The sequence below is a fragment of the Thamnophis sirtalis genome, unplaced genomic scaffold (assembly GCF_051295495.1).
Source record: "Thamnophis sirtalis isolate CommonGarterSnake01/CBP01778 unplaced genomic scaffold, rThaSir2_p1.2 scaffold_6, whole genome shotgun sequence".
Lineage (NCBI taxonomy): Eukaryota > Metazoa > Chordata > Lepidosauria > Squamata > Natricidae > Thamnophis > Thamnophis sirtalis.
This window is the reverse complement of record NW_028261386.1, coordinates 64,161,209-64,180,801: the sequence shown is the minus strand read 5'-3', so window position 1 is coordinate 64,180,801 and position 19,593 is coordinate 64,161,209. Positions and strand designations below refer to the sequence as shown.

The following is a 19,593-nucleotide window of genomic DNA, read 5'->3' as shown; positions in this document are numbered from 1 at the left end:
CTTCAATTGGAGCACTGCTAATCTTTCTTTAATATTCATTTTAATATTTTGGATTCCCACTTCCCAGTCCTAAGTGCCAATTCCCCCTGTTCTGTTTTCTTGATAGTTTAGACTTTAGTCCACCAAATACTGAAACCAAAGTGCAGCACAACTCTAGAGCAGAAAAACAAGACAGACAATATTTATTTCCAGAAACTAAAAAAAATAGTGGCTTTGGACAGGTCAAAAAAGTCAAGGTATCAATCATCATCGATTAAATGAAGCCCACCCCACTACACGTGAATAAAGGCTCACGTGTTTGATTGCTCAGTTATAGCAGTCATCTTGACTTTAACACACATGCACCAGACAGCCAAAACAGGGTGAAAAGAAAATGGTGACATATGCCATCACCAAATTCAAAATGGTTGCTCACTTAACAATATTTTCCTGAACAGTGTCCCTCCATACATTAATATACACAGCATTTTGGGTTTTCAATATATTTTCTCTATATGTCAGTTATGATGTTTTTAAAATGCAGTAAGCATAATTACAAATGGTAGCAAATGAATTATTGCTATTTCTTGGAGCTTAAACGAAATAAAATCTTGCTATGGAAGCTCGATCTCCTTCTAACAAGTCAATTCACCAAGAATAAGTGGCCATCCCCAAACTGCTTAGTATGTATTGTTAGGCCAAGAGAAGATGTGGTAGCATCTCTAACAGTTTTCTAGTATGTCAGAAGCCCAAAATGAGTGTTTCTTGTGCTTTTAGCAGTTACTATGTGTAGAGGTTAGTAGAGTTGCAAACTGCTTTCAAAAGGAATGGGAAGGTGCTGTTAGTCATGGCATAAACCATTTAGGTAGGAAATGCTATAGAGCAGTGGTGTCAAAGTCAAGGTCCGGGGGCCAGATCCGTGGGACCACCCTGGAAACAACGAAGGACCGTCATGCAGTGCTTCTACCAGCAAAAACAGGCTCCTGAGCTCTGTTTTCGGCTGCCATGGCCTTCTGCAACCGTCAGCCAGTGAAAACGGAGCTCGGAAGCCTGCTTTCTCTGGCAGAGCACTTGGACCACCTCAGGTGCCCCTGACAGGAAACGTTGAGCTGGCAATGCCCACCCGGGCGATGCCCACCCCAGCCCCCCAAGGTCAAACACAACCCTGGTGTGGCCCTCAATGAAATTGAGTTTGACACCCCCGCTGCAGAGGCATTAGGAGGATTTTCCCCCTCCCCCAGATAATCTGCACAGATTGGTTATTGTTATTTTCTGAGAGACTCAAGCATTGAAATAAGGCTACATTTTATCAGGGTCCAGCATTACAGATACAACAGCCATTTATTTTATGCATTTTAAAATATGTTCTATTGGAACTTGAGCCCCCATCTCCATCATGGAAAAAGCAGATTGTCCACAAGACATACCTGAAGATGCCCTGTTGAGGACTTAAGAATGTAGGATGAACTATCTAGGAACAGATATTTTAAGTTGTGTACCACAAGTTCCAACTGCTGCATTGCTCAAGCAATCAATAGCATAGAACTCCCGACCTTCCTTTACCTTTCCTTATGGTTGCTACTGTGAAACACAGTGTTGGACAATGTTTGACTTCTTTTAGAATCAATTAAGAATTGTGCTTTCCCAAGAAATATTCCTATCATAATTCCTTTCCTGTGCTGTCAAATACAGCAATAACATTGCTTTGCATTTTGTAATAATGTTCTCTTTAAATGTTGCTTTAAGTCTACTTTTGGCAACAGTACAATTAACCACTCCTCCATCATATTAAACATATTTCTTTTTTTGAAAAATGCAATCAATTTTTTCCGTAAAATGCACATAGCCATATGGACTGTGTAAGAAGCTGAATGAGCCTGAGAAAAGTTGTCATGATTTTGCTATAACAAGGATTAGACAAGGAAAGCTTGTCAGAATGAATTATCAATTTATAATATATTTACAACTGTGTAGATTCCATAGGATGAAAAATAAATGCTTTAATTAAAGCAATCAAAATGTTACAAAATAGTCTGCTTTACAGACATATTATTCAGCCTGGATGTTAGATAAGTAAAAAAAAGACCAAAGTAGGGGTGTTAACCCAAAAGGATCATTGTATAATTTTAGACATAATATTTAAAGATAGAAGGCATTGTGAGCATGGGCACGGATTGTCACAATTGTGTGGACAGCAGCCCACATAATGTGATTAATTTGAAATTAAGTTAATGAACAGAGTAACAGGAGAGTTACAGCAACTGATCTAGGGGCTTATTTTACTACAGGATAATTTCAATGTTTTCCTCAGCCAACTCTTCTTAAACGTGCTTTCTGCAGTGTACCGTATGCATAGGCTTACATAGAAGCTATGCTAGGAATTACAGATGCAACATGGCTATTCTTGTTCTGGATGGCCTCCAGATCTCTTATAAGAGATCTTTGATTATGCAATCTATTATTGTGCAAAATAAGGAGCAAATATAGATTGGACATTTTGCCAGCTCTAACCCAACACATAAAATTAAAAGAAAGTTTCTAACAATATTTTATAATCGGTATTAATATGCCTGTTGAATTGCTGCATTGAAGGGACAGAACCAGGGGTGGGTTCCGGCTGCTCCTACTGCTGGTTCACTCAGGGATGCGCTTTGCGTGTGTGCGCTTGATGCACACTATACGTGCATGCACAGTACTAAAAAATGTTTTGCATGTGCAGAAGCAAAAAACAAGTGGGCGCTGCCATAGGCGCTGCCAAGAGAACCGGTTCGGGGGTGTGGCAGGCCAAGCTACAACCTACTTGGCCGAATCAATCCGAACTGGTAGGGCCCCATCTGGACAAGACAGAATAAGTATATCCATAAGCTTTTATATGCCAGGTTTATGGCTCTATTTGTGATCTTTATAAAGCTATACTCAGCTTCAGATCTTCTTTACAATTTTTCCCCCATCTGGCAAGTCTTCAGGGGAAAGCAAAGTTGTATCGTATTAGCTTAGCAGAAAACCCTGTATTTTATATTGTTGGTTGATTACATGCCACTAAGTCAGCACTGAGCCTTAGGAATGACAGAGATTTTCTCCAGAATCATGTCTTCCCAGTCTGGTCCCCTTAAGTATTCTAGACATGCACCCATTGCAGTGTAACTTGAGTTAAACCACATCACTACTAGTTGTCTTCGAATGTATTAATAAGACTCAGATGTTAGCCCGCTTATTCATCAGAAACTATAATCTTATTCTACCAGTTTGGGCAAGATTTATGCTGTTTCCATCACTTTTTAGATAAGTTTGTTAAGTAACAGATCACATGGTGTCCATAGAGAACTTTGGAAGAAGTAGATTATCTGGACCCTTTCCAGTCAGATTTCAGTATGGGGTTGAAATGGTTGTGGTTGACCCCTGGCAGGCTTGGATACATAAAACGCATTTATTCTTGCTTTTTTTGATATTCAGAAGCTTTTGTTACCACTGAATCTTCTGGACAGCTTCCACTGTGTGGGCTGCTTCAGGGATTGACATTTTCGCCATTCCTACTCAATTTCTGCAGGAAACTACTGAATGAATATCCAATGGCACAGAGTGCAGCATCAGCAGTAGGCAGATGATATTTAGCTGTACATCTCCACTCTGACCTGGCCAAGTGATAACATGGAGGTTCTGCTCTTCTATATGACCACAGTTTTAGTGTGGCTATGAACAGGAAGCAGTATATGGACAAAGGAAACAAAAAGAGAAATACCGTTATATGACCAAGTGCAATGGTAGATGGAAAAGACCTTGGGAGACAGAGAAAGACCTACGGCCAGATAAGAGATGGCATAGCCTGCAGCTGTGTTACAGGCAGAGAAAGAGATTCAGAAGGTGCCCTTCCTATCTTCACACTCTGTAAAAGAGATAGGTGATTTGTACGCTCAGACTTGCAAAATTCTGTTAAGGTAGCCTTACAATAAAATAGCATTAGCTCATCTGGTTATGTTTTCTGTCTGGTCTGCTAAGAAATGCTGACACCAAGCCAGAAAATCTTTTTAAGGTGATGTTATTGCTGACAAGCCATATCAGAGCTTTGCTGCCACTCTCCAATCTTGCAACAAATCAATTTTTCTGACTTTTGACTCCCTTGGTTTTCACTATTAGCCTGACGTGAATATGAAAGAAACTGTCAGATGAAATATAACAAAAATTGTGTGTCTATAAAACTTCTGTGTGATCAGGAAAAAAGTTATGTGAAGTGCAGGCAAATCTTTTACCTGGTTGCACGGCAGTTTAAAACGATGAAGTATACCATTTACCCAAAGGATCTAGAAACTTGTTCCTGGAATTGACATACGATTCAGTGAAGTCTGTGAACAAGATGTAATTTGACAACCTTCTGATCTTATATTCAAATTATAGTTATGCCATTATTGTTTTCATTATTAAGTACTGTTTTATATATTTGTGAGTGATTTCTTTCTCTATTTTTGCTTACTATGCATTGCCCAGCAATCTAATAATCAGGGAGATACCAAAATCCTGTAACACAAACAAGCAAAAAAGTCTGGCATCAAATTGTTATCAAATAACCTAAAATCCATTCTCCCAGAATCAAATAATACAATTTTAATTCTTGTGTTCCCTTGGAGGGTGATGCATCATAAGGTAAACAAACATAAATTTCAATCATTACAATAGTACAGAGTGTTGCCTAAATCAGTGCCAAACCAAGATGGAGGCAGAAATGTAGTCTGTTGTCCTTTGCTCCTCAGACACTGTGCTGGGCATAACTGGCATGTATGTATGGCTATTACTGGTAGTATGCAGGTGTGTGTATAGAAAGATAGATAACTGACAGCTGACAGATAGATAGATAGATAGATAGATAGATAGATAGATAGATAGGTAGGTAGGTAGGTAGGTAGGTAGGTAGGTAGGTAGGTAGGTAGGTAGGTAGATAGATAGATAGATAGATAGATAGATAGATAGATAGATAGATAGATAGATAGATAGATAGACAGACAGACAGACAGACAGACAGAAAGACAGACAGACAGATTATAAATAGAAGATATAGATTGATGAGAGATATAGATAAAAACCAAAGAAATTCTCAATGGTGTAATTTGAAAAACTAAGAACGTCCTTAAATAAACTTCCTAAATATTGTAGCTACTGGAACTTCAAATACATTAATTGTGGCTAGCCTGAGGGCCCATATCAACTAGGAGAGTATTTTGGGTATAAATAGCTTTTTTCCACATATGAAATTCATGTAAAGAATTGCTGATCCTTCATTCTTTTTAATGTTTTTGAAATAGATTAACTGCAACTTACTTCGACTTTAAAAATCTTTCAATATTTTGTACCTATCTGGATCTTGACATAGGAAAAAGTCCTTTGCCTCTCCTTGAATTGATTCATCCTCATTTGTTTAACTCACTGAATTATGAAACCCCCTTTTTTTTGTTCACCCTGCACCTATCTCTCCTAATGGGAGAAAAGCACAAAGCACATCTACTCTGCAGCTCTACACCACTTAATGTCCATAAATTAATCTGTCCAACAAATAACTCTCAAATAAAAATAAATGCCCTTTCCATTCATTGCTGCTGCTGAGAAAAGCATAAAAAACCCATAATCAATGGAAAGTAATACAAAAGGTGTGAAGCTTGGATGACCTCCATCCAAGAAACAAGCTGACAGCTTATGAAAGCTAAACTTCAGTTCAGCCCATGTTACTCAATCAGCACCAATGGGAGGGGATGATGTCTAATTTAATTTCAGACATTGTATGAAGAGAGGTATATTAAAATGAGAATCATGATAACACTTTTTCAGACTAAAAATAACCCACCTCCCTTAAAATCCTGTATCACCGTATTTATCTGTGTATCTGATGAGCTACGGTTCACAAAGGATTATGCCTTTTAATCAAATTGGTTAGTCTGAAAAGATGCTACTAGATTCCTTCTGACTTTTAATGTTTTGTGGAATAGCAGTTATCTTCAAGGAAACTTCTGAAGTGCATGAGGGAGCTCACAAATGCAATTTTCACATATGCAAGGCAACATCCCCTAACAAATCTGTCCCCTTCTCCCCATGCTGATTTCCAGAAGTGTAGAAAGTAAGATGAACTTCATGGAGATATGTGGGAATCACATATTACTAAGGCAAAGAGGCCAAAGCATTTTTAAAGTCCAGAATGAGTTAACACTTGGAAATAGTTCAGGCAGATGCCTTCCTAATTCACTGTAATATAACGAGGAGGAGGTATAGCACGATCAGGTTTGCAAGATTGTGTTGTTATATAACCAATCTCAATAAAACTAATTTTAGCCTTTCTTTTGAGTCCATTTCCTGGAGTGGTCTACATAGTTAAAGAATTCAAGAATACTGCAGTGTCTATATGTAGAGGTAGGAAGTTTATCTCCACAAAATGTTCTTACTTCCCTCAGAACCTCTCCAAAGTATGTATGTTAACTGCATAGAGGTAGCATTCAACTTATAACACAATTATGACCAGAATTTCCATTGCTAAGAAAGGTTGTTGTTAAGTGAGTCGTGTATGAATTTATGACTTTTCACCATGATTCACTACAGTTATTAAATAAATCATTAAGCAAATCTGGCTTTCCCCATTGACTTTGCTTGTTGAAACCAGCTGGGAAGGTCACAAATGATGATCACAAAATTGTTGCAATCATTGTAAATACACGCTGGTTGCAAATAGCAATAGCACTTAGACTTATATACGACTTCATAGTGCTTTACAGTCCTCTCTAAGTGGTTTACAGAGTCAGCATATTTCCCCCAAAAATCTGGGCCTTCATTTTACCGACCTCGGAAGGATGGAAGACTGAGTCAACCTGGAGTCAATGCGCAAATTGTGATCATTTGATTGTGTGAACACTATGATAGATTGGTTGTAAGTCACCTTTTTGTGCCATTGTAACTTGCATCACTAAACAAATAGTTGTAAGGTGAGGACTAAATGTGCATGCAATCTGCCTGTCAAGTGCAGTCATACACAACCCAATTTGGGTTTTTCTCCCAATAATGTTTATTGTGCTAAAAAGAAATATGCTTATGATAGGGTGGCTGACATAACCCAGTCTTAGATCACTCTCTGTTCCTCAGCTAGAAGAGCCATGCATATGTTGGGCCAGGAAAGTGCATGAAACTTCCTTTGCTGTAACTCACTCAAAAGTTCAAAAAAGATTAAACTCCTGCATTGGCATTTGTGAGTTGCCATTCTGAATTATGTCCAGAGTTCTCATTTCCCCTGAAATGTATTTTCACTGAATTGTCATAAATGTTTTCAAGTTACTGTTTGAATGGATATAACATTTAAGAATTAAAAATTAAGGCCCCCATAATTTCATTCTTGTCATAAAGTTGTAATCCTTCCAAGAGTTGATTGTTGGGAACTTTCGAACAGCCTGATACTTGAGTGAGAATCTTGAGCCATCTTGCTCAGCAACATCAATGCTAACAATCTCTACAGGGTTTCTGGCAAGAATTTTTCCTGATGCTCCTGGAAATGCCAGGAAATTGAACCTAGGACCTCCCACATGCAAAGCATGTCTTTGACTAATGAGCTACAGCTTTCTTTTCAGAGGACTGAAACTTAAGTGAGCAGATTTTGTCTGGCAGATTTGAAGTGTGCATTTTAAGTGAGAAAATGGATGGGGGGAAGAAAGGGAGGGGGAGGAGAAGAAAGTACAGAGCAATGTTCTTGTTGAAAACAAGCAATGATCTGCCTTCAGAACATTCATTTTACACTGTAGTTTCCAGGATGTGTTGCACATTATTCTGAATCTAAGATTCAGTTTCTAGTCATGTACAATGTCAAGTTCAGTCACAGGATTGTTCAATACAAGAAACTCTGTTATGAGAATCTCTGCTCTCCTGGAGATTTGCTTCAAGTCATATCTAGAAAGAGCATTGATCAGAATGGGAATCATTCTGGGTATTTTCTTCCATCTGGTAAGAACTAGCCCATTTTTTCCAAAATAAATGAATATAAAATTTGTTGGACAAGATGGACCAAATTGGACAAGAATGCAAGACTGAGCACTTAGTGTTGGAAAGACAAATTAACTACACAATTATAGGCATATTTATTCACAAATAAAAACCATTTAATGAAACGTCTTCAGTAAGAGACATACAGAGAACTGCAATTGTTGCTGGTTGATAGACATTCAGAGAACTTTTGTATCTGTGGGCTTACCGCAGTATTACTAGATGGGAAAAATACAAATAATTTGGGAATAAATTGATTCTGTTGCTCTATCTGTCTTCCTTCCTCCCTCCCTCTCTCCTCCTTCTCTGATGCTGATACATCACTCAGGGCAGAATCACTCAGAATCACTAACAAATTACACTGTTAGAAGTTTGCATCTAGGTTGGATCTGTAGTTTCCATGATTAATAATCGAACAATAAGCATGCTATGCAACTAATATGCAAGGATTATGAAATGCAAGGAAACTGAGTTTTAGTCATGCCTTAGGCATGAATACCAGCTCGGTAACTTTGGTCCAGACTCCAGTCATTCTCTCTCAACCACCTAACAGGGTTGTTGTGGTGGGAAAACAGGAGAAGGAAATATTAGCTATGTTTATCATCTTGAATTATTCATAAAAATCAATAAAAGGGGGATAAAAATACATCTAAAATAAACAAAGCAAATCATTGCATACCTGGAAATGACAACACTTCAAAAAAGAGGGAGAAATTTAGGATAAGGCAAAAGGAGACTGATGAAACTAAAATTTAAATATTTGTAATTTGGATGTATGATGTATTTGGATGTATGATTCTTAATTTATACCCATCTAATAATGCACTTACATGAATTAGCATTCCCTATACTTTCAATTACAACCAAATTGTAGCTTGGAATTTTCCTGGTGTCTTTTCAACCCACTTCTCAGCAGGAAGCAGTTCCTGCTGGAATTACTGACTGTTGAAAATTTTCATTTGTAGAATTAGCAAAAGTAATAATGGGCAGCTTACATAACAAAACAATCAGACTATTTTTCTTTGCAGTGTTCACATCAAAGGAAATCTACTCAATATATATGACGATTTTACTGCCATATGTTTGGCTGAGGAAGATACTTGTTTTCTTCGGAGTCTCTTTTTTGTTGTCCTGCTAGGTTGCGCATCATCTTTATCTTTATTTTAATAGCATGCTAGCCTCCCACTCTTCTTTAAGTATCATCAGGTCCTGCATGAAGCTGTGCTCTATCCCATGGGTTACTTTCATAAGATCGTAAGTCTGAAATGCAGAAGAAACACAGAAGAAAAGCATTCTGTTATCCTTGATGGTATGCCTCTAAATGTCTCCATCTGGAATATTTTATTTCTAAAAAACAATTTGCAACTTCGCTAGCCATTGTCACTTCAGCTTGCCATATAGTCCATAACAATGCAAGCTCTTTTCTGCCAGTTTATCCAAATTGCTATGGAATTTACTGTTATGGTTTGCTTGGCCTCTATAAATTTGTTTTGGGATATGTTTAGGTTAAATATATGGGTACCTTTCAAGGTAATTCAGCTCAATAATATAAGAGGAGCATTATGGAATTTGTCCTGCTGTGTGTTTCCTCCATGATCTGAAAAAGGTTTCTGTTAGAATTGAGATCTATAGAACAAAGAGTGCCAAATAATGAAAGGACTTAACTATGAGCTACCCAAACAAGTAGGATACTCAGCATAGTATGAAAAACCACACTGCTTCTCTCTCCAAGAATGTAAACCTCATTAGGTAATTGATAAGGAAGTGCAAGTAAAAGCCCAGCACATTCGTTTATGTCTAATTTGCATTTGGATTGAACAGGATACCTAACATCAGAGACACATGTCGTGGTATGCAAATATGCCTCTCTTCTGCTCAGTCATGATGAAAGAAGAAAGCAAAGTCCATCGTGCTAATGGGCTCCAAAGCAAAGGCCAGGATATTGAGGAAATTGTTTCGGTTTCTACTTTAACCCTCAATTACTTGAAGGCTTCTTAGAGATGCCAAGGAAGGCTATACTTGTGTTATTTGCATCACACATACAGTAAATAATGTATAGGGCGAGCTGGAAGGAACCAGTTCAAATAGAATCTATTTGGAAAGGGATGCCTGTCATTCTGGGGCAGATACATCTAGGTTATGTCCCTTTATAGCAGGGAACTAATATAGGTGGAATATACATGCTTTGGGGTAAGAGCTCAATGTCTCTCAGCAGAGGACTTACTGCATTCTTACAGATTTCTAATCATTTATAATAGTCTTGGCATATTGTATGATATAAAATTCACAACAATTTTTCTGTAGACTTTGCGGAGGGTTTTTATATCGAAACATAAAATCTGCCCTTTTTCTATTTTGGCTCACCAAACCAATCTTTTGAAGTTTGAAAAATTATAATTAAAATATCTTTAACTGTAGAGAGTCTTTGGAGGTTACAGTTCAGTGTAGGACTTACGAGGATAAACCCAAGATAAAAAGTACTTTAAGATTCAGAAGTTGTGCTAGGAATCTATTTCTCTAATCACAGGCAAAACTAGATTGCAACATTGACATGGACGGATGCCTTCCAGGGGGGCAGTGAAATGATCACTCAGTAATACCATGTCAGACTTAGAATTCAACAATTCTATCAAATGAAGCTACTAGATGTCAAAATCAATTAAATGTGAAAGAAATAACAGTTATAAAATAACATGAAATTAACCAAAAACTTTATTTTTAATTATAACACTTTATCACAGATATTTACACCTCAAAATCAGCTTTCAAGACTATCATTATTATTAGTAGCAGTAGTAGCAGTAGTATTATTACTACTATTATCCTGAATCATTTTGCTGAAGCATGAAGGCATCTTCACTGAAGATTATGGACTGTAATCTGTCATGCCGGTCCAGTAAAAGTTATGCCACCATAGATGCCAATCAAATGGACATCCATGCCCAGATAGCATTGGAATTTCAATCTTGCAATTAGTAGTCTAGCATCTTAACACCTAAATTATTTTGGCAATTACTTCAAAAAATCCTTTTATTTATATTTGTACATCTGTGTGTGCATGCACATGTGCGTGCGTGCACACATACATATATGTGTGTGTGTGTGTGTGTGTGTATGTATGAAGTGTATGGCTTAATGCTACTAATTCTTAAATGATTATTTGTAATGAGGCAGAAAACACACCATCTTAAGCTCAGTGAGAGAAAGGTCAAAAGCCTAACAAATAAGACAGAAGCATAAAAAGAATCTGATAACAATCGGTGTTCAATCTCAGATAAAGCATTATATGGTAATGGTTTAGTTTAATTTTAGAAACTTTTTTTTACATCCTTAAATAGGAAACTGGAACTTAAACTACAATATGTGAAACTTTACAAAGAATCAATTGGGGAATTACATAAGACAGCTGTCACAAAGCTATGTAACTCGAGCAAATATATTTTATATATACAGTGACATTTCCAGAAGGTCTTGTACATTTTATAAATCTATCACAAATTTAGAAGAAACTGCAAATAAGGAGCAGCCAGCTGAGACAGTTCAGGTCAGCATCAATGAACTTATATATATAGGACACCATTCATGTGCAACCAACATGTTTTATGCCACATAACTAAAATTTTATTTCTTTCTCTCCTCAAATGTTTTTTTTAAAGTTTAAACAAGCTAATAGATTTTATTACCTATAGTAATTTATTTTTCCACAGGAAGTTATTTTGTTTACGTACTTTGACAGATTTGGTTTCAGAATGCTATTTAGCTGAATAAATTGTTAACAAAATAATCATCACTGGAAAACATGCACTGCTTTCAGAAACAAGTTAGTTACTAATGTATTCCCTTTCAATAATGATGAGCAGATTATGTATGTAGAATGCATTGCTATTCTGAACTAGCTTACAAATAATTCATATGAAGAAATTTCCTCCGATCAGATCTTTTATTAATACACATTCTTTGCAGTGGTCAACTCTGAATTAAAGGCGCTCACGACTTAATGAACCCAGGTTTTGATTGTCTTCTTTATTTTTTTCATCAGCATTTCATCCCAAATATTTCAGGTGAGTTTCAGAACTCTTACTAGTTCATGATCAAAGGAAGCATTTCCACTACTATTTACCTTGCCTTCCCTGTTCAGTGAGATGCAGAACATGATCAATATTTAAAAAGGAGAAGCAGATTAAGGTACTGAAACAGTCTCTTGTTCATCCAACTTAATAGCTATTTGTCATTCAAGGTTTGGGGTGATTAATGACACCCCCTCAGATACTGAACAGTAATTACCAACCACCGCTATTAAAGTAAGTCTCTCCTGGAAACTGTAAGCAACTCACTTTGTAACCATTGCCTCCGGGGCTGGTGTAGATATAAAAAAAGAGAATGCTTGTTGACTGACATGTGGAAAGTGAGGTGAGCAGGGAGGTTGTAGAAATGCAGTCAAGGAGAAACAATTAGGAGGAAAGAGAATGTAGAACCAGTGAGCAAAACTGACCTGTTTCAGGGTTTCAAGGGCCTGAGAGAACATGTCCTGGTGGAACTGCAACTTGGCCACTCTCATCATCTGGATAGCCCTCAAAGGATGGAAGCCGGGATAATAAAACCTGAAAGAAGGGCAGGAAGAAAATTACATCCATTTGTCAGTTCTTACCTTCACCGTTCCTGCCTCAGTGGAGAGCCATTAGAGTAGGACTACAAAGTTACTGTGAATTTTAATGAGGTATTAGGGGGAAATTAGCCAGTGTTGAGGAGTGTGAAAGACTGAAGGGTTGTTAACGAAGCATTATTTTTAGTCTTGGAACAGTTCTTATGTTATCCTGTTAGAAAGTGACAAGGGTAGGATTCCCCATCTTCCTGAGACAATGCAATAGCCAACAAAGAGGCATTCAGTCTTACTACCAAGGGGGCAATGTGATTTTCACTATGAATTTTTTAATGTAGGGCCTGAGCCTTCATATTCCCAGAAGCAGCCTGAGCTTTAATCTTGTGAGTTATTTGGGACTTATACTTCCTAACATGTGACTCATAAAATATGCATATGTAAGTGACAAAGGGAAAATTCATTTGACCTATGGAAGCCAGACTTTCCTACCTGGCATCTTCCAGCCACAATTTCTGGGAATTATGGCAATGGCCTTGACAGGATGATATGCACCAGGAATGATGCTTTTGGTCAAGGAGGGGAATAATGTTTGTGGTGAAAGATGCACTTTTCTTAAAATCAATTAATGATTGGATTCCCTGGCTGAAAAGTGTAGAGAATTTGGCTGCAATGGATGATATCCATGGAATGGATGGGGCTGAAATGTTTAGCCAATTTGGGGGTGGTATGGTGGAAATTAAAGGAAAGAACTCTTCATTCTTAAGGTGAAGGCACTGATTTTCTCTCTTCAAAACAGATTGCATACATACATTGCGTGCATACAGAGAAACACGGAAAGGAAATAATTAATCACAGCTTGTCCACTCCAAGTGGAAACCATGAGGCCCAAAAAACCTTTGTAACAGAAGAGATGGATGTGGGCTATAAAGTCTCTCTTCTTTCCTCAAATATGAATTTGACAACTGGATTCCAGAAAGCAATACATTTTTAGCCTTCTGTACGTAGTAGGGACACAATAAAAAACAGTGGTGCTATTAGGATTCCTGAACACTGTTGGAAACATGATGACTATTCCTACAAATAACAATAGTCATGTCCAATGTGTATTTTTAACCATTGCTTTCTGTCAGAAACAGATGTTTTAGGCAATTAAATTATTCTGAACAAGCAGGCAAAGCCAAACATGGCTTGCCAATTTTTTCATAGGTGAGAAATATGCATACAAATAATTTAAAAAACAAGCCTAATGTCATCTTTCCCCAAATGGTCTTCTCCTTGTTTAGATTCTACCAAACCCTCATTCAAATACCCTGTCTTCATAAATACTACTATTCCCATGCCCAGTGATGGGATTCATTTTTTTTTTACTACTGGTTCTGTGGGCGTGGCTTGGTGGGCATGGCAGCGGAAGGCTAGTGCAAAATCCCCTCCTTACTCCTGGGACAAAGATACTGTAAAATCTCCATTTCCACCTCACCCCACTAACTTTCCAGGTCGGTTCTCCTGTGCAGGGCAACAGAAGACCCAGCTGATCAGCTGGGACTCAGGAGGCAGCAAATAGATGGGGGGGGGGGGCGGGCTAGCCCTCTAGAGGTGGTATTTGCCGGTTCTCCAAACTACTCAAAATTTCCGCTACCGGTTTGCCAGAACCTGTCAGAACTGGCTGAATACCACCTTTCCCATGCCACAAAGAAACAAAGAATTACTGACAATCTGGGCCACTGAGCATAAAGCCACTTGAAGAAACAGCAACTGATGTCAGAAAAGTCAAGAAGATGGCCTCCTGAGCCCTTTCACCAACAGTGTTGACTGGCCTTTTGCCAGGCTGTCTGGCCATTCTCTCCTGCAGGAAATTGATCACGTGGATTCCTCCTACTAAGACTTGTTTAAAAATTGCGCTAACTTTTAAGGTACTTAAGAGTCTGTAAAGATTTAGGATTAATGTAAATGATACCAGAGGAAGTAGTAACTAATTAAGCAATGTCAGGTAGATAACTAAAGCCGGTCATAGGCATAATCTAAAAACAGGAAACTCAAGAGATGAAGGAAAAGAAAGCAAGCATGAAATGGAGTGTGCAGAGAACATAAATATTTACAAAGCTGTTTTATTGGGCTGATTTATGTACTTGTTTCATGCATGGCTTTTCATTAGCTTTAAATCTGACACCTAAAATAGTTGCTCGGTATTACTTTCTAAAACTTTGTAAAATCATTTGAATATTCTTTGCATGGGACATACGCTAATAATTTCGTTATATTCTCTGGGAAGAGAAATGAAAAGGAATGTCCAGACAGCTGGGTCCCAATGAACGACAAAAAGAAGAGAGTATGGGGATAGTTTAATTTGTTAATGATATACTTAAGTTCAGCTCTCAAAAGACTAGAATCTTAGGACTATCTCAGAAAAGTAAAAAGAGACTGATATACATATAGTTAAAGGATTAAAGAGCTTTCAAATATATTTTAGCTATATATTGGTTTCCAGCCAAGTCAGAATACCTATATAGCTAGAATGAAGGAATATAGTGCTACTACTGGTTCAACTGGCTCTCAGTTGAGAACTAAGAGAAAGTACCACGAGTGGCTCAACATTGGCCATGATTCTCGTCCCACTTCATGTTAACCCCATATAATCATAAGCAACAAGAACAATAATGAAACAATGAATCTCATGTCAGCAGTTAAGAATATATTGTAGCTAAGAATGTAATTATTGACTATTAAAACTGACTAAGAATTAATCAAATTTAAGGGTCAACAGAGAAAGAGTTCACTGTAAAACATGTACAGGTAGTCCTAAAATTATAACTATGCATTAACAATTGTTCAACGTTACAACAGTGGTGAAAAAAAGTGACATGACCAGTCCTCACATTACAACTGTCGCAGCCTCCCCATGGTCACATCATCAAAATTTGGGCATTTGAGAACCAGAATGTATTTACGATGGCTGCAGCATCCTGAGGTCATGTGATCACCATTTACAATCTTCCAAGGGGGCTTCTGACAAGCAAAGTGAACAGGGAAAGCCTGGATTCACTTAATGACTGTGCGATTTGTTTAACAATTGTGGCAAAAAGGTGGTTTTAAAAAATCAGGCATACCTCACTTAATGACTATAGCAATAGCAATAGCAATAGCAGTAGACTTATATACCGCTTCATAGGCCTTTCAGGCCTCTCTAAGCGGTTTACAGAGAGTCAGCATATTGCCCCCAACAATCTGGGTCCTCATTTTACCCACCTCGGAAGGATGGAAGGCTGAGTCAACCCTGAGCCGGTGAGATTTGAACCGCTGACCTGCTGATCTAGCAGTAGCCTGCAGTGCTGCATTTAACCACTGCGCCACCTTGACTACATTTCTTAGCAACAGAAGTTCCAATCCTAGCTGTGGTAGTTAAGTCAAGGGACTACCTGTAGAAGAATGAGGGCTGGGACCCTGTTTTCAATTCTGTACTATTCTGCATCAAGTCTTTGTAGGGGGAGTATTTACACACACTGCTTTATATGGAATGGTTGCCACACATACTCACACTTACAACCATTTTCAGAAGACCAGAAAAGAGGGGGGGAGCTGACTCAATCTGGAGGTAAGATGTCCCAATGGGTGGAAGAAACAACAAAGAAGACAATCTTCCTGGATCCCATCAGTGGAAAGTCTTTAACTGATGCGATCCAGAACATACCCTCCTGAGTGGCAATCTATGGAAGAGGCACTTCACCTGGTTCCTCTGATAAGATCTCTCTAGTGTGACTGAACCTCTGGCATAACTCTCATCTTCCTCAGAGCACAAAAGATGCATAGCCATGTCAAGGCTAAGGAGGAGGAGGGGGATTTCAGTAGAATTTGAAGTAATTCTGATATCACTACAGCAACTATTGTAAATATCAGGATAATAAGTATTTTGGTATCTTTCATAGGCAGCAGAACATTTTATACCACTAGATCTACATCTATGAACTCTGTGCCAATTTAAAATAATCTCAGATCCAGAATAGGAAATAGACTAACATAAAATAAAAGGAACAACCTGGAAAGAAAGCAATTCAAAGGAAGATGTACTTTAGCAACAATGTAACAATAACCTTGGCATTCATTATGTTCTCTGACAGCAAATCAATGCTGGTTGTTACTATAAGTAGAACACATTCAACTCTGTTAAATGCCTTCAAAGTGCAATTATTAGACTAACATCAGGAACAGAGATGGCAAAATCTTCAAAGAGTGAATAATCTTGGAACAAAATTCCTACCTGTCTTTCCTTATTCCCCCCCCCCCAATGTGTGAGTGATACATTTAAATATACACAGTGTCAAATGTTGAAATGCTTTTGTAACATCAAGAGATTGTTTGCCTTAAAGACTACCCAAATTATCTGGGATCTATCTGATTTAAATTACAATTATTGAAGTTTGGGGTAATGTTCCTAAATTCTGAACACTAAAAAGGAATTACACATTCTTTCCACAGTTTCCAAAACAGAGGTTCAGACATTTTAAATAGTGAATTGGATTCCAGCAACAAGAGAAAGGCAAGACCCCCAAAACATTATTGTACTGTTCTTAATGCTGGAATTCATTTTATCTCGTAGTGACATTAGTATCATATTTACAATTCATTTTTTTCATGGCAGGACAAATGGATTCTTTTTTAATAGTATTATTTCTAACTTCATAGTTATGATTACTATTTATTCATTAAATGTATTTTGAATGCCATTAAACAAACAAATGTTAAAATTGATCTTTTTTTAAAGTACCCATAATTATAGGACCATTAGTAATTATTAGTCCATGCTGTTCATAATCTACCTGTCTATAAATTGTTTCTACATCTTGTCCATATGTACATTCTTGTTCTAAACTAAGTAATTTTCTTTGCCTTTGTTTAATTCAATAGCTTTTAAATGACAAATATTCTGCCACATTTCTACTATGTTCTGAATTCTATTAAGACAATTATTAAATTGATCATGCTAAACAGAATGAAGCTATATTATTATTTTACAATGACTTTAATGTCAATTTTGTTGGCATTAATGCCAAACTGATTATGTTATAGGAATTTGTTTTATTTTATATTCTGTGAATCTGTTGAAAAATCTATAGAATATCAACTAAGATAAACTCTGAATTTGCCATATGAATACTAATGAAAAAGACCAAGAAATAAATTTCTTTTAAGATCTTCTGATTGGCTACCAAGGTCATATGGACTGTAACTTCTTAACAGTAGAATTTTTATTTTGTTTTAATGAATGTATTTCATGTTTGCAATTGAATCTGAGGTTAATTCTAGGTTAAAGAACAGGAATATGAACTTAAGCTATGCTTTCACATTTAGAAAACAGCATCTATCAACTTACCACTATAAATGTAATGATACCTTGCAGCTGCTTTGTATTATTGAGGTAAGTCAGCCTTCCCCTATCTGATTCATTAATCTTCTAGCTAATGTGAACATTGGTCATGCTTGATACAGATAAAAAGATCAAGAAATCTAGTAATCGTACCTGGAATCTGAGGTTTGTGGAATGCATTAACCTTACAGATTTACATTTTCTAATTACTTGACCAAGAAGGCCCCAAGTTTTGCTTGTAGTGAAAATCCACAGCATGCATCATCGGGAAAGGGAAAATAAATAAATAATCACATACATCACCACCCACTTGTATGAAATCAAACAAAAAGGGAAAATATTAAATTACCTCTGTTCTTCAAATCAAGTCACAAAACATAAAAGATCAGAAGCTGTCTAGGCAGATATTCTGGTGTTAATCAGAATAGAGCTGGAAGGGATGTTGGAGGTCTTCTAGTCCAACCCCCTGCTCAAGCAGGAGACCCTATACCATTTCAGATAGGTGGGTATCCAGTCTTTTCTTAAAAACCTCCAGTGATGAAACAAGGCAAACTGTTCCACTGGTTAATTGTCCTCACTGTTAAGTTTCTCCTTAATTCCAGGTTGTTTCTCTCCTTGATTAGTTTCCATTCATTGTCTTGCCTTCTGGTGCTTTGGAAAATAAGTTGATTCCCGTTCCTTTGTGACAGCCTCTCAAATTACTCAAATACTGTTCTCCCAAGCTATAGCTATAACATAATTTGCTTGAAAGCAAAAGTCAGGAAAATGGCTTTTTGTCTATTGTGGTGCAGGTTTTGAAATAAGATGTTCTTTATTCATTACTTCATATGCTTGCAAACTTTGCATTTTGGCTGACTTGTCATTTGGAGGTATTGTTGTGCTCTTTCCTCTGACACTCGGTGATTAACCAAAAGACAAACAAGATGCATACGGTACATCTTGATTCTTAGCCAAGATCAGGCATTAAACATCACAGTCAAGACACAAGTGATGAGGGATGGTGTTTGCATTGTCTGCAGTGACTCTAATGTGTGGTTTTCCATACTGAAATCTTATACAGGTAGTGCTTGACTTACAAGAGTTCATTTAGTGACTATTCAAAGTTACAACGGCAAAAGTAACTTATGACCTATTTTCACACTTACAACCATTGCAACATCCCCAAGGTCATGTGATCAAAATCCAGATGCTTGGCAACTGGTTCATATTTATGACGGTTGCAGCATCCTGGGATCATGTGTCCAGCTTTTGTGACCCTCTGAAAAGCAAAGTCAATGAGGAAGCCAGATTCACTTAACAACCTTCTTACTATAGCAATAGCAATAGCAGTTAGACTTATATACCGCTTCATAGGGCTTTCAGCCCTCTCTAAGCGGTTTACAGAGTCAGCATATTGCCCCCACAGTCTGGGTCCTCATTTTACCCACCTCGGAAGGATGGAAGGCTGAGTCAACCTTGAGCCGGTGAGATTTGAACCGCTGAACTGCAGATAACAGTCAGCTGAAGTGGCCTGCAATACTGCACTCTAACCACTGCGCCACCTCGGCTCTTACTAACTTAACTATTGCAGTTATTCACTTAACAACTATAGCAAGAAAGGTCGTAAAATGGGGCAAAACTCACTTAACCAATGTCACATAAATTTTGGGCTCAA

General features: G+C 37.5%; 1 protein-coding gene across 1 annotated transcript in view; it reads right to left on the bottom strand.

The window, feature by feature from the left end:
• Nucleotides 1-8,079: 8,079 nt before the first annotated feature.
• SMYD3 (SET and MYND domain containing 3) overlaps nt 8,080-19,593 on the bottom strand; it is a 326,898-nt gene continuing 315,384 nt past the window's right edge. Inside the window, exons 11-12 of the mRNA XM_087718002.1 lie at nt 12,473-12,581; nt 8,080-9,240 (exon numbers count right to left, since the gene is read on the bottom strand). Of these exons, the coding sequence (XP_087574128.1) occupies nt 9,139-9,240; nt 12,473-12,581 (211 nt within the window). The 3' untranslated portion in view covers nt 8,080-9,138. The remainder of the gene's footprint in view (nt 9,241-12,472; nt 12,582-19,593) is intronic.